The following is a 15,397-nucleotide window of genomic DNA, read 5'->3' as shown; positions in this document are numbered from 1 at the left end:
GCCCACTCACCGAGTAGCCATCAGCAACGCTGAAGACCGTGACCACCTTGCTGGCATCGCAGACGGCGAGGAAGGCGCCGTCATTGGAATACGCCACATCGGTCACGGGGCCCTTGGCTTCCAGGAGCTTGCCCTCATCCTTCAGCGTGGTGCCCAGGATGGAGTACAGGCGGACGTTCCCATCCTGCAGGACACAGGGGCAGCGGGTCACTCGCCTGACGGGTGTGCGTGCACACACGCACACACACACCTTCCTGATATCCTTCTTTTTGGAGAGAGGGTCCAGGGTACCAGAAATAAACAGTACTTCCCCCAGCACTGTCCCTGCTCGGCCCCTGTGCCAGGAGAGAGGCTCCTCCTTCCTCACGGCACCAGAGAGCACCTCCTACAGCCCTGCAGCAGTCCTCACGGCTTAGCATGTGGGCAGAATTACAGTACACTACGTTCAATTGCTTTAAAATTATATTTAAATTAATTGCATTAAAATGCAGGGTCCCAGGCACCCCTAATTCTGATTCTGCCTCTCTGGGTGATCAGGACTCTGGGTCTTCCACAAATATTCCAGGAGGTTCTAGTGCAGGTGTTCACAGGCAAACTTTGAGAAGCATCTGTTCACAAGAGAGCTCTCCAGGAAGGCCCCTAAGGTGGCCGTCCCCTCCGCCTGTGCCCTGTGCCCCACAACCCTTCGCTAACCCGGCAGGGCCCCTCAGGCAGCAGGCTCCTCTCTCTGCTCCGCGCAGCCCGTCTCCTAGCAAACCCCGTCCTCGTGGCGTCCAGGCACCTCTCCTTGGGAGGCCTCCCTGCTCTTTCAGGAGCCTGCCCTCAGCCCACCGGCCGTCCCCAGCCCCAGGGCCCTCGGGTCAGGGATGCCCAACGGACGTTCAGTTGCCTGAGCTGGACTCCCCTCAGCTGGAGCACGTAGGGGGCTTCCGGCATCTGTGCTGACCTTCGGGAAACCCTACTAAGATGGACGCACCTCGGGCACCTCCCCTCCAGGGCAGGGAGCCCCTTGATTTTCTGCCCCCAGAGCCCTGCTCAGGGCCTGGAAGTTTAACACACACTGCATGAACTGACGAAGGTGGAGTGACTGAGAAGGAACGGGGGTGACGGGGTGGGTCCCTCTGGGGGCAGCTGAGCTGTCAGCATGCCCAACAGTCACAAGGTCCCCCGGCTGCGTCTCGATGCGCTCGGGCCCCGCCTCTAACACTGGAGGAACGGTGAGGCCAGCCCCAGGCCGGGGCTCTGAGCAGAGTCCTCGAGGTCGGTGACAAGCCCACTCAGTGCCACACGCAGCAGGAGTCTGGGCTTGAGGCCGTGTGAGGAGGGGACAACATTCGAGGGGAGAAGGCTGTGCTCACAGACGGCAGAGGAGACATCTCCAGGCCCCAGAGCACAGACATCTGCCATCAGGTGGCCTGAGTGACGGGACGGCTACTTGCTGGAACTCTGTAACGCCAACAAAGTAAGTGGAGACCGGTGTGTGTGGGACAAGGGGACACGCGGTGTAAACACGGACATGCATGTGTGTGCCTGACTAAGACACACGGGCCCAGGGCTGAGGACACCCGGGAAGGTGAAACTGCCAATACCTGGAGGCACCGGCTGAGGCGAGGGACCATCAGGCCATCTCTATCTCTTTTTTAAGAAGAAAAGCAAAGGTCTAACGGGCAGGGTGTGGCCGTACGGCGGGGACAGGGCTGGAACCCCACATCTGACCCTGAGCCCCCACCCAGGGCCCTGGCTGAGAGCTGCCTTCTAGAAGGCGGAGGTGTGTCAAAAACACCCAGACAGGAAAGAGCAGGTGACAGAGGAGCTGCCCAGGACCGTGGGCGACAGGAAGCCAGACTCCAGCGAAACCAGGAAACCCTGAGGCTGACACCTCACCTCCCAGGTGCGAGGATTCTCAGGCCGCCCTCCTCCCTGTGCCCCCGAGCCCGGCTGAGGACGAGCCCAGCTTGGAGCCAGCTCTTTTCCCAGGTGCCTCACCCATGAGCTCCCAACTGCTCACAGGGCTAATGCCCAGGGCAAGCGTCCCTGCCCGAGTCCCCGAGCACAGCCCACCCCGCTGCCAGGACCCTTGGTCTCCCAGGACGCCGCTGCATCACCCAGGGGTGTGGGGGGATTCTCGTTCAGGCAGCAGGAGGCGCCCCGGCTGGCTGCCACGCCCTCCCACTGCCCCAGGGCAGAGGGCGTGAGGCAGGGCCTTACCGCGCCCCCGATGGCCACCGTCTCGCCGCCGGGATGCACCGCCACCACTTCAGGCTCGTAGCCGAGGTTGTCGATGCTGAAGCACTTCCTCTGGTCCTTCAGCAGGACGATCTAGGAAACACACGGGCAGCCGTTAGAGGCCCCGGGATGGATGGTTCAGGCCTGGGCTGGGCACTGTCCTGAAACTTTCGGGGGTGGCATGGGGTAGGGAAGGGCAGCACCGGGGCTCAGCCACCATAAGTGGGATCAGCCCTGGCCCTGTGACCCTGTGGTGTCACACAGGGTCTGTCATCTGTCAACCATGCCAGCGACAGTTCCTCGTCACAGCGTCGGAATAAACACTGGCTGTATCACCATCATCACTGTCACGGCTACATAATGACGCTGCTGTCACCACCAGCACTGAGTTCCTGGAAAGCCATCCGACACCTGAGCTTTCATTTCTCCAACTGCACAGTGAGCGTAATAAACGAGCTTTGCTGAGCAGAGTTCTTATGGGTTCAAGAAGACACAGCACTTAAGGGTGACAGGGCTCAAAGCCGACACTAGAAACGAACAGGACAGGCTAGACTTCCAAGTTCTCAGGTCCAAAGGAATACCTTTTACAATCCGGACCTGCAGTGTGTGAGTCCCCACGGCCTGGGACAGTGGCGGTGCCCCTTCTACAGAGAAAACTGGGGCCCCTGGCTGCTGACTCCAGCAGGTGGACGGCAGCGTGGGGATTCCCAGATTCTCAGAGGCCCTCTGCTCTCTGCCAGCCTCCAGCCCCGGCAGGGAGGGAAGGACAGACAGACGGCTCCCCGCCAAGTGGCCTGGAGGCATCTGCTACCCCTCCCCAAGCCCCAGCCAGCACCTGCCTTGGTTTCCTCCTACTTGACTCGGCAGGACAGAGAACTCAGGCGGGCAGAGCGCCCCGGTGTCCAGGCACCACAGAAAGGCCCTGGTCCTGGCTCAGCCACCTAGAACCGTCCTGAGCCTCCTCCTCCCAGGGGTTAAGAACCCAGTGGCGCCTACCCACCCCGAAGATGGAATTCAGTGCTCAGGGGAAATACAGTCTCTAATGAAAGCAAACAAAAACCGCAGCTAGAGTCCACCGAGTGTGAGCCACTAGGCTTGCCACGCATGGTGTCCCCAGGTTGGCAGGCTCACCTCCGGGCAGATAGGAGAAAATGAGGCACAGGGCATTGTCCACGGGCTGACACCCCACAGCTCTCAGAGCTGAGCTGGAGCTCACGTCCAGGCGGCAGGACCCCAAATCTCTGCTCTGGCCACCACGCTGTGCCTTCCGCCCTCTGGCACACAGCCCAGGACCCCCCAGGACGGGGGACCCCACACTGTCCCCACCCCTGCTGCTCCTCACCACGCCTCCCGGTTCTAACTCACTGGACTGACCAGACAGCTTGGCCTCCACTTGTGACGACTATGGCTTCATCCCACTGTATCCCCGCTCAGGCCACCAGCTGCCCCAGCCCCCTGACCCTGCACCGCCCGGGGGTGTACTGTGGGCTGTGTTGTGGGACTGGGGAGGCGGCAGCACCCTCACTGAGGTCTCTTACTGACACTGCACCTGGAGAGACATTCACTCCATCAACTGCCCAGCTCAGGCAGGGCCCTTACACACCTATACCTGACAGACAAAGGCTGCGGGCAACTGCCCAGATCTGCCAAAGAGGAGAGACTGGAGCGTGGCTGCTCCCTGACCTACGATCACGGGCCCCTTCCAGCACATTCTGAAGCAAAGGGGAGTTCTACAGAAGCCCTCTCCCTAGAGCGGCAGTCAGGGCGCCCTAGGGAACTGGGGGAGCTACGGCCTGTCACAGAACCATCACCACACCTGACCCCAACGGCCCCAGACTCCTTGGAATCTGTGGGGCCCAGGGGAGAACCCTGCCTGTGCTGGCCCCTCCCAAGCAGAGCACCAGGTGGCCCCTCTCTGAACGTCCTCGTGTGAGCCTGGCGAGGGCTTCAGAGGACAGCCTGTCCCGACCGCAGCTCCGTGGACAGGAGACTGAGGCTCGTGGTCGGGAGAAGGCAGGGCCGGGAACTCGGAGCCCCAGCTCCCATCCTCTCCCCGACAAAGGCCAGGTGCTCAGATACCAGGCTGAGAGCGCCCACTTCACGGAGCTGCAGCCCACTCTGCCTGCCCTTCTAGAAGGTCAACTTTCAGTCTCTCCTCCACCGGCTAGGATGCTCCGGGCTGCTGATTGATTCCTTTTGTACCCCCACTGACCATCAAGGCTGTCAGCAGTAATTGCTTGGCAGGAAGTTGGTGTTATCTAGGACACACAGGAATCCTTTTTCCCCGAAGCAATTAAGTTCAGAGAACGGAGGAGGGGTGGCGGATCCGGGTGACAGCTCTCTGTGGCAGGTTTGCCACTCGTGCCAACGGGGGCTCTGTCACACCTGCCTTCTCTGATCTGCACGCTGGGGCGCCCAGGTCTGCTGACAGACGGTGTTCACAATGGAGCACAGTCTTGTGTAAAGTGGGTCAGGCTGGGGTCTCAGTCAAGGGCGATCTGTCCCAGAAATTCCAAGAGATGGGTGTAGAGACCTTACTGCCTTGAATGAGAACCAGGCTGCAAAGCTGGAACCCCGAGCCCTATTCTGGGTGCTACCCTCCCCAGCCATCACGTGGCCTCACGAAGTCACGGTCACACTAAGCCTCAGCCCGCTTGCTTGTGAAGACGGTTCAAGTCGCCCAAAACGTACTTTCTCCTAATCCTCCCCGGGAGCTGCAAGGGATGAGGACACAAGCTCAGAGAGGGTGAGGAAAATGCCTGAGGTCACACAGCTCACAGGCTGCAGGGCTCGGATCTGAACACGAGAGACAGCAGGGCCACCCTGGCTGTGCCTCTCGTGGGCCTCCTGGGTGGTGGACATGCAGCTCGAGTGTGGACCCTGACCCAGCTTCAAATCCCAGCTCTGCCTTTGCTGGACGCAGACCCTGGGCAGCTCAGCCTCTGAGCCTTGGTTTCCTCCCTAGTAAGACGGGGACGGCGCCGTGCCTAACTGACAGGACTGTCCATGCTTGGTGAATCCCCATGAAGCCCACAGTCTGGTGCAAGCAGGGCTCAGTAGAAATGGGGTTAAAGGGGGTGAGAGGGAAGTGGGGACCAGACAAATGCAGCTCGGACCTGCTCTCCCACCTCTTCCTCCAGCCAAACCCCAGCAGGAGCAGTACCTGCCCGATGCACACGACCACGGCGTAGCCCCCGGGGCCGACGGCCACACACTTCGGCTGGACGTCCAGCTTCACAACTCCCTGTCCACTGCAGAGAGAAGGGAAGTCGTTACTTCAGTCTCAGCGTGGGCAGTGTGGGTGTAAACACTCACTGCAGAACCACGGCAATCTGGGTGACTGAGAAGGAAATTCCACTGCAATCTCTCCTGAGGGAGCCCTGGCTAAAGCACGGGAGGGGTAAGAAATGACTCAGACTCTGGGAGAGAGAAGAGGAGTCACGAAGGGGCTGTGATGATGGGAAGGGGAGGGGAGAAGTCAAGGGAGTACTTTCTGTTCCGCTCATCAGTGACAAGGGCCCACTTCATCACTGCCCTGTCATGGCTTTTGTCCCCACGTGTGTCAGCCAGACCCCTCAGCATTCTCTGGGTACAGGCAGAATTGGGTTCTGCCCCTCCCCCGACTCCTGTGGAATAACCAGTCTCCTCCGCAGAGTAATTAAAAAGTAAACCCTGTATTTTTTATGTGTAAAAACTGTTATCTTTACTTTTGGCTAAAACTATGAATGCATCCTAGAAAAATCTGTACATGGAAAAATTTGAAAATGGTAAACTGAGAAAAATTTCACATAACTGGGCCACGTGTGGAGTCCCTGAGGCTCAGTGAATGGGCCCTGTGACAAAGTGATCAGGCGTGGCTTTGCCCTGGGTCCTCTCATCAGCTGAGGCTCAGGATGGTGGCACGGCCCCTGGGCAGGACTACACGAGGAATGTGCTAACGCCGGGGGCTCACTACAGGCAGCACGGAGAGGACACCAGGGCCTGGACACCTGGGTCCTGGGGTGGCTTCTGCACTCACAGGGAGGTTTGTCTGACTCTCAACGCCTAGTCTGCCCAGGACAGGTGAGGCGCATGGACATGCTGGTGTGACCGTGCCCGAGATGTCCTCCAGGAGCCGTGTCCAGTGAGATGTCCAGCAGGACACGGGGGTCTACACACAGGACAGAGCGAGGATGGAGCTCACGGTGAGACCAGGCCTGTCCCGTTCTAGCCGGCATCCCAGGAACCCTGCATCTGGCTGAGGTCTGTGCGGGCCGCCTGGACTCTGACCGGGCTCCCGGCCGAAGGCCTTGCATTAGGAGAGCGAGTGCTCAGGGCAAGAGGTGCGCGGAGCAGAGAACACCGTCACTGGCAGTAAGGGCTACAGGCCAAGGGTCCCATGGGGCTGAGGCGCATCCGGACCCCGGGCAGCTCTCACCTGTAGTCCCGCAGTGTGAGGCTGGTGTACCGCACCGTGTCATCCATGCTGCAGCTCACCAGCTGCCCGGACTCGTCCACCGTCATCCTGGACACCTGGTTCGTGTGGCCCTTCCCGGCGAAGGAGTCATTCTCCCCTGTCTCCGAATCCCAGTAATGTGGGGCGGAGGGTTAAGGAAGAGTCCGGCCTCCAAGAGGCAGTGCTTGTCCCCTGGGGAGGCCAGGGCCAGTGCCACGTCCCAGGCAGCACATTAGGGACAGGGACTGGGCACTGGGCTTGAGGGGGATGGCTTGAGGACGTCCGGGTCCAAATTTCAGAGAGCCGACCTTCTGGTAAACCAGCAAGAAGGCCTAACACATGTCAGCAGGCTTCTTATAACCCAGCGTGCCCACTCAGCCCGCTCATCTACAGAACAGGACCCAGGAGGTCACAGGACTGTGAGGACTGTGATGACGGACTCAGCTCTGTCTGAGATGGGGCTCAGCAGGAAGCTGCTGTCCCCTGGGGCCCCGTGTAACTGAGCCCACGCTTCCCCTGCTCTTTCTAGCCTGCGATCCAGCCCATGGCTGTGCCACCAGGTAGATGGCCCTGGGCTGACCCACCTGGGCAGGCCAGATTGGGGGCTGCTGGCGCGGGGCACTCCGGTGAGGTGGGCTGTACGTTACGAGACTTTCCTTTTACACCAATAGTCGATGACTCATTTCCAGTGCAGACTGTCCACCTAGGAAGCTATGTGCATGTTCCACTGCTAACACATTCTCAAGGGAAGGCCCAGCTCGGTGCTATAGGAGGTTAATGCCATAGTGCGCTGACACCGGGGTTGGGCACAAGGGGGCGGTGTCAAGTGGGGAGCGGCACTGGGGCAGCTGAGGGCGGCAGGACTGGGGAGGCCTGCACGCTGCTCCAGTGCCTCCTGTGCCCAAGTATAGTGCAGGCTTGGGCAAGATGCCCCTGCTGTCCCTCCATCTCCTTACACCTGAAGGGGTGGACGGTGACTTGTCTGCCCTCCTCCCTTGGGGTTGAGGGGAGGCCTTCCCAGTGAGGAAGCCCTGCAGAGACAAGGCAGGGCTGCGGAGGTGGGAGAAGTCCGGGGTTTGGGACAGACCAGGAACCAGGCTGACGAGGGAGGGCAGGCCCCTCAGGCAGCACCAGTGCCCCTCCTTGGGGGACGGCAGAACCAAGCAGCCACAAGGCCCCGCTGAGGCTAGCCCCTCAGACAACTGCTCCATCGCTTGCCATCCTGGGAGGAGGAGTCACTGGCTCCAGGCCTCCAACGCCAGAACGGGGTTGGTTGTAGGGGTGCCAGGAGACATTACAGAGGGACCAAACAGCACCTCACAGGGAAGGGAAGCTCAGTTCCACACAGATCTGCTGCCGCCAGGAGGTGCGATGTTGGCGAAGGTGCCCTAGCCATCTGAGTTTCACTTTGCCCATTTTTAAAACAAGGGGACTCTACCAAAAGGCTCTAAGTCCATTGGATTTTAACACATTGATTCTGCTGCTTGTGAGAGGGGCGAGGCCGGCAGCAGGCCCCGCGCGGGGAGAGGCAGCTCCAGTTCAGGGAAGCTTGGCCGCACAAGTGACCCATCAGGTCAAGGTCAGGGCCCAGAGCTGGAGGCCCCGTGTGTGGGCCTGGCGGCACCTCTCAGCAGCCAGGACTGGGCAGGAGTCCTGTCGCCACCTGGCTGGCCTCGCTTCTGGCACCGTGGGAACAGGAAACTCCCGCCTCTCCTGCCAGGGGCCCGGGAGCCAGCCCTGTGAGTCAAAGGATATTAATGTGTCCGTCGTGGCTCCCAGAGTAGATATACGACTTGCCGCCGTTTTTATGCACCGTCAGGCACTGGATGGATTTGCTGTGACCCTATGGAGGAGACAGACGGGCGGGTGAGCTGAGGACACGCCATCCTGCCTGTGACTGTCAACCGCTCTCCCCTGGGTGAGGGGGAGGGAGAGGCCCTCAATGCCGCAGCCGCAGTGGGCCTGAAACACCGCCCACCAGCCTCCTGAGCTGACTGACCACCTGACAAACCAGTGACATTCGGACCCTTCCCTCCGAGGCACTCAACCCCAACCCGGGTGGGGACACTAACTGAAGCCCCAGCAGCAGAGCGTCCAGCCTGCGCAGCCTGACCCAGGCAGCTTCCGCCCTAGAAGGCAATGCTGCTCACACCCGCGGAGGAAGCGCCCCACCCAGGGCTGACCCTCGACAGCGGTGAAGCAGTGGTGCCCGGGTGCTGGCGGGAGGCGGCGGCGGTGGGGAGCCTCTGGGCCCCGGGGGCCGGAGTACTAGGAGCGGCTCACGGCTTGTCCTCTACCCAGAAGCACAGCTCGCGACTCCAGCATGTGTCTTCCGAGAAAGGTCACGCAGTTCTCAGAGACTGGAGAACCAGTAAATGGACCCAAAGTCCCTTCCATGGGACAGCAATGCACCAGCCCTGCTACTTAGAGCCGGGTCCTCAGAGCAGCGTCGATCCCATCTAGAGTCTTGTCCCTCACAGCCCGGGGACTCAGAACTGCTCTCAACAAGCAGCCTGGTGACTTGTGCACGCCCCCTGCCTGGGGCGGCAGCCTCACCTGGAACTTGTGAGAAATGCGAGCTCTTGCACATCCCACAGGTGAGCCCTCTGAGTACAGGGGCCCAGCCCAGCTGCCATCTTCTAACAAGCGGGCCCTCTCACGTGATTCTGATGCACCCACAGGCTTGAGCCAGAATCACCTGGGAGACTCTTACAAGTACCAGCCTCTAAGAGCCCTCCCGGCAGGCTCTGATGGGATCCTGCTGGGGCCGGCCAGGCAGCAAGCCTGTTTTGGAAGCTCCCTACTGGTCTGAACACGTGCCAGGGCCAGGAACTGCTATTCCAACCCCAGCCTGTGCCTGGGCTCACGCACTGCCGACCTCAGCACCAAACACCCGAGGATTCACGTGCACGCGGCAGGAGAGCTGGGAAGGGTTTCTCTGACAACTGCGAACGCCCACGGGGGTCCTGAGATGACCTGGGGAAGGCACCGGAGCCTGGCCAGCAGTGCCCATGCCACTGGCAGCAGTGAGTGGTCAGGCCCAGGCCTCCCTCGCTCCCAGGGTGGCTCCAGTCCGGGTGCCAACAATCCGGGCTCCACGTCGGACGGCCACCAGGCCCACTGTCGGAGAGGCCCATGGGAAGCTGCTTTCGTAGAAAGACAGAATGGGCTGACAGCAATGCCTGAATCTCTAGAGGAATCTTCCTCCATCGCATGGAGGCCCAGTGAAGCGACTGTCCAGGGGACCCCTCCCAGCTCCGCCAGCTCTGTGCCAGGATGCACACACCTCCACTTTATCCTCATCACACTGGGCTGGCAGTCTGTCCGGTAGGTGGTCCCCACGCCCCCATCCTCAGGGCCAAATCAAGTGAACCTTCATGGGAGCGGAGGTGCAGGACGGGCACTGAGGGCCAGTGTGGCTCCTGTACTGGACCGCCCCCCACCCCCGTCAGCAGCACCCCACCTCGACAGGACGCGGCAGGCACCAGGCCCCGCTGGACCTTGTGAGCCAGTCACACAGAGTTAAGGAGGCTGAGGCCTGGCTCGGCCTCTTCCTCCCAGGGCAATTGTCCCAGCCCCTGGCCTACACAAACCCTACAAAGCCCAGACACCCTCCGGAGCCTGTCCGCACAGCCCTGAAGCAGCTGAGTGAGCAGGGCTGCAGGTCTGGCCTGAGAGGGCTCATGGCGGGGAGGGGATGACATGCAGCTCTGCTGTGGAAAGACCCCCCTTGAGAGCACAGCTCAGAATCCTTAGTCAGGGTCACCCTCAAGCTCCACCTACTTCTCCAAGTTCATTTCCTTCCACTCCCCACCACCCCCTCATGCCTTACCTGCTCTAACCACACAGCACAAGGGCCTCACACTCATTCCCACATTCCAATCCCACACATTGTCAAGGTCCAGCTCCGAGGCCTGCTGGACCCCCACGTCTGTGGCGATGCCCCACCACCTGCCCCGTCCTGGGACTCAATCTGTTCCCGGTCCTGCCTCACCAGCGTGGACGGAGCTGGTGAACTCCCAGCTGAGGGAGGCAGACCTCCTAGGGACAAACGACCCTGACAGCAGGGGCGAGGGCCACTGCCCTGGACCTCAGGCCCTGAACACCAGCTTTACAGCAGCTCCGGGGGAACTTGGCATCTGGCCTCCCACCTCTGCTAAACTCACATCCCCAAAGCAACCAGCATCCTGCTGTTCCCAAGACCCCCAGGGCGGAGCCCCTTCTCCACAATGGGGCGCACACTTCCCTCCCGGCCAGGACCTGCCGGCAGAGCCGCTCCTGGGAATGGCCTCACCTTGATGACCCGCAGGGGTTTGCTGGGGTTGTTTTTGTCCAGGTAGTTGATGTAGCCAGACAAGGAGATGCTGAGGAGGTGGTCCTTCTGCCATAAGCAGCCCAGCTGCTGGTCCAGAACGTTGGAGCCCATGGTAAACGTGTTGACGACAGAGTTCATACTGACGTCCCAAATTTTAGAGGTTTTGTCTCCAGAAGCAGAAAGCAAGTGGGAGCCATCAGGACTCCAGCTGATCTACTCAAACAAAATGGTGATCAGGTCAGAGCACTGTTGGGGGAAGAGACCTCAGAAAGCAGCTGGTCCACAGATCCCCTTTCTGAGCGGGGAGAACCAGGAGGTGATGGAATACGCCAGGGCAAGGACAAGAAGAGGGTCCTGGCCACTGGCCTCTCCAGGCCACATCACCCTGTTCCATGTGGCCTACCAGCACTCCACCACTGCCCCTACTTCCAACCCCGCGTCGCAAGCTTCCAACTTCAACCCATGTACGGATGATGGCAGACAGGCCCGATCACACCAGAGGACCCCACAGACACAAACCCATACTTACGGCATAGATGCCGCCGTCGTGAGCCTTGCTTCCTCCCAGCGCGCACACCTTCTCTCCCGTCTTTCCGTCGTAGATGTAGATCTTTCAAGAAATACAGATACACGTGGGTCACGGGGACATGTGATCGCTCTCGGCTGTCAGCACGCTCACTGAGCTCTCCCTATTAATAACTGCTCCATCATCAAGAGTTGGGGACTGTGACTCTTACAATAAAGATTTAATGTAAATTAGTGTTAAAAGATGAGTTTTGAGCTCCTTTAAAAGGATCTACCATGCTTTGATGACACAGCTCCTCAATGGAGCTGCATCCCGAGATGGGGGGGAAAGAGGGAGACTTCTAAGTTCTGCACATTGAGACCAGTTTCCTAAGTCCATCTGCTCTGAACTCACAGAGGATACGAGATGAACCCCCACCTCCACGGCCCTCAGCCCTCACCTGGCCGTCAGCGCTGGCTGTGGCAAATCTGTTCCCGTCGGGGGAGAATCGCACGCAGTTGACGAAGCGGCTGTGGTCCTGCAGGAAACGAGACAGTTACCCACCGTCGACAGGCAAGTTCAGCAAGGCTCTCCGTGAAGTATGCAGCCCATGCCCACCATTAGTGCGGACCACCAGTCCCCGGGAGGCTTTGGAGCTTATTAACACAAGTGCTAAGCAGACTCGCTGGGAGGTCCGACCCAGCCTGCCCACCTTGGCCAGGCGCATCTCTGCCTGGGGGGGCCTCCCTCCACTGTGGCGGGCCCTCTGATCTCTGCAGACAGAAATGGCCCACCTCCCTCCGGCCCCAGAGGAGCTCAAGCCCAAACTTCCTCTGCTTAGTGAGGCTGGGAACAGGAGGCTCTTCCCCGAGCCCCTAGGGCCTGGCCCCAACCCAGCACACAGCAGGCATTTGGTGGGCATTTGCTGAACCAACTGAGGTTTGTAAAGAAGTTAAACAGCAGTTATGACCTTCATGGGAAGAGTCTGAGTGACTCAGGAGACATGGCCTCCAGGAGCGATTCTGTCATCCAAGTAAGCAAATGACCTCACTCTTTCCTCAGTCAAGAAGGGTTTGCCTCAGAGAATGACCCTTTGAAAAACCCGTAAGCCACCCACAGGACCCCAGCCCTTCTCCCTCCTCAGCTGCAAGCACACGCTGAGCGTTAGTTACCAACTCTCCTCCGTGCACGGGGTTAGTTGCCTCTAAGGATACGAACACACAACCTGCAAGAAAGGCAACTCGACTCAACGCATCACCTGCCCCCATCGACCCTCCAAACAAATCCCTGGCAATTTTAAACTGCGAGCTGCTGGCGTGGAAGGGACGGCGTGTGTTTGATCATGTGATGGGCTGAGCTGTGTCCTGAAGAAATAGGCTGAAACCCCAGGTACCTGTGATGTGACCTTACGGGAAAGAGGGTCTCTGCACACGCAGTCAAGTTAAGATGAGCTCCTCAGGGTGGGCCCTAAGCCAACACCCTGGTGTCCTTCTGGGGAGAGGGAGACGTGGACTCGCTGCAGACACAGGGAGACACCACGTGAAGATGGAGGCAGAGACTGACTGGGTGACGCTCCCACGGCCACGAACGGCCAGTTTTGCCTTCTTAGTGTCCTGTGTCTGCTCAGTCTGCTTCTCAGGCCCACCTTTCCTGCTCCGAGGCTTGTGTTCTGAGCTGGGAGACAACTGCTTCCCAGCAGGCACGCAAACCGCCAAAATGAATGAAAGTGAAGATGAATCAACTTTCCCAGCAGGAATCCGTCAGGCCCTCTGACTGTTGTTCCTCCGTGACTGTCACTCACCTGTCATCCTCCCACCTCCAGGGGCCCCCTTTTCTTTTTTTTTAAATTCAGGAGACAACAAGGCCCAGAGAGGCTGGGTTGTGAGAACACAGGTCTCCAGTTTCTCGTCAAGAGCTCTGGACCCCACCGTGCTGGCTCTGGGCCCTGGACAGAAGGCAGGCAGGCCGGGCGAGGAGCCACCCAGAGGTCAGATCCTTAACTCTTCAGGCCGAGTGCCACTGCTCTGCTGTCCCTACACCTGTAAGGGAGCCAGCTGCACATCGAGGCCCACGTCCCTCTGTCCCTGTCAGCCCCGGGCTGGTTCAGACCCAGTGGTAGGAGGATTTCTGGGGCCAAGCCCCCCAGGCTTCTCTCAGTCCTCCCAGAACTGCCCCGCGGGGAGGACAGGCAGGCAGGAACAACTCGTTCTGGATGAGCTCAAAGGAAAAGCTCTTCAGTGACAAAACCACAGTCGCAATCCTGGACATCTGCCCAAATGTCTGGTCCTCTCGTGTCTGACCTCTGCTGGCTCACCGTCCCTGGTTCCAGTTTCCTCCACTGTGAGGTGGACGCGGGAGGGGGCTGGGACCAGCTCCCCACCCTGGTGCCTGAGACTGATGGAGACCCGGCCAGACTTCCCCCCAAGAACCAGGATGCCGAGAGCTCACAGCAGTGGAGCAGACCTCAGGGCCAAATGGGGGCGATGGGGTGTGTCAGTGGGGGGTGACTGCTCTTTACTGGGCATGAGGATACACTGGGAACCAGAGGGACACCCAGCCACCGTGCAATTCTCATTTGCCAAACTCCTGTTTCTCTGGTCCCCGAGAGGAGAGCAGGAGCACCCCCCACACAGCCCAGCTCAGAGGTCGGAGTACCCGTCGGTGCTGCTGCCCCTCCCCTTCCCCGACTGCCTGCCCCTCTCAGCTCTGATGCTTCAGGGACATCACACATGTGGACACCATCTGTCCATCTTCCCACTGGGTGCAGACCGGACAGGGCACAGGCCCCCCCGGGGACTGGGCGCTGTGGCTTCAGAAAGTCTTCCTGGTCCGCTTTTCCTGCAACTCAAGCCAAGAGCCCAAATGGACAGGAGACTGATGTTTGGTCCTGAAATAGCCCATTTAAAGGGAGGAACAGTGAGCAGCCCATTAACCAAAAAAGTGTGGGCTAAAAATAGCCCACACTGCAGGGAGGTGAGGCCAGAGTACAGAAGAGGACTGGGTGTGGGGGAACATCATGGGCGCTTTGGACGATTGAGTCCCTATCCTTCCCTCTCTCCCTTCCACCCTAGAAAGGCTCTGGCCACCCCCTGGGGTGAAGGGCCCGGGTGCCTGGTCCCCTCCAACACACCGCAGCGCTGGCGGGACTGTGCTAGTGGATCTGCCCGGAACCTCCCCACTGTCATTACCTCCCCACACCCTGTTATTACCCATCCCCCACATCGTTACCTCCCCAATCCTGGCATTACTTCCCATCATTCCCCGCTCCCCACACCATCACTGCCCCCCCTCCCCTCCCCCCACCACTGAGAAATCGGAGCTGGGAACAATTAGCTAATAAGTAGGTAATGCACCAGGGTCCACGTCACTGACAGGGACAGAGCGCCACTGGGCTCCAGGGCCTGACCAGCGGGTCAGCTCAGGTGTCCCCTGGGAGCCCTCCCTGGTTCCAGCAGCCTCAGCTGTGTCCTGCCTGTATGATGGCTACCCTCAGCCTGGACGCCCTGTGCCTACCTGCCTCGTTCCCTCGTCACAGGCTCGTGGAGGGACACACGGTTCAGATGACCATGACCACTGCCCCCTCCCTCCCTCCACGGTCAGCACCCTGAAACTGGGTTTCCACCCTGCCCTGAAATGCTGCCCCTCCCTGCTTCAGTCCACTGCCCCTGCCCAAACCCTGCTCCTCCGCACTCCGAGAAACCTTCCTGTAAAGTGCCTGGGGAGCAGCCCCGCACTCCTCGCCCTTCAAGAACCACACCCCCTCCTCCCGTCACCCTGGACAGATCTGCCCAGTTACCACTTTCCTCTGCAGAGAGAGGACCTGATGAAGGGATAAAAGGTTCATTCTAACCCTCCTTTGGCCACTGACTGTCCACGTCAGCTTGGCTGTCAGCTCAGGGGGATACCGGGGAGATGA

The 15,397-nt window shown here is 59.9% G+C and overlaps 1 protein-coding gene across 1 annotated transcript in view; it reads right to left on the bottom strand.

Moving 5' to 3' along the window:
- Positions 1 to 15,397, bottom strand: part of WDR1 (WD repeat domain 1) — a 40,042-nt gene that overhangs the window by 3,751 nt on the left and 20,894 nt on the right. Inside the window, exons 6-13 of the mRNA XM_072946266.1 lie at positions 11,942 to 12,019; positions 11,506 to 11,586; positions 10,956 to 11,189; positions 8,417 to 8,504; positions 6,644 to 6,800; positions 5,390 to 5,477; positions 2,209 to 2,319; positions 11 to 184 (exon numbers count right to left, since the gene is read on the bottom strand). Of these exons, the coding sequence (XP_072802367.1) occupies positions 11 to 184; positions 2,209 to 2,319; positions 5,390 to 5,477; positions 6,644 to 6,800; positions 8,417 to 8,504; positions 10,956 to 11,189; positions 11,506 to 11,586; positions 11,942 to 12,019 (1,011 nt within the window). The remainder of the gene's footprint in view (positions 1 to 10; positions 185 to 2,208; positions 2,320 to 5,389; positions 5,478 to 6,643; positions 6,801 to 8,416; positions 8,505 to 10,955; positions 11,190 to 11,505; positions 11,587 to 11,941; positions 12,020 to 15,397) is intronic.

The sequence above is a fragment of the Vicugna pacos genome, chromosome 2, assembly GCF_048564905.1.
Source record: "Vicugna pacos chromosome 2, VicPac4, whole genome shotgun sequence".
NCBI classification, from domain to species: domain Eukaryota; kingdom Metazoa; phylum Chordata; class Mammalia; order Artiodactyla; family Camelidae; genus Vicugna; species Vicugna pacos.
Note: the sequence above shows the minus strand (reverse complement) of the source record. Positions and strands in the feature narration are given on the sequence as shown.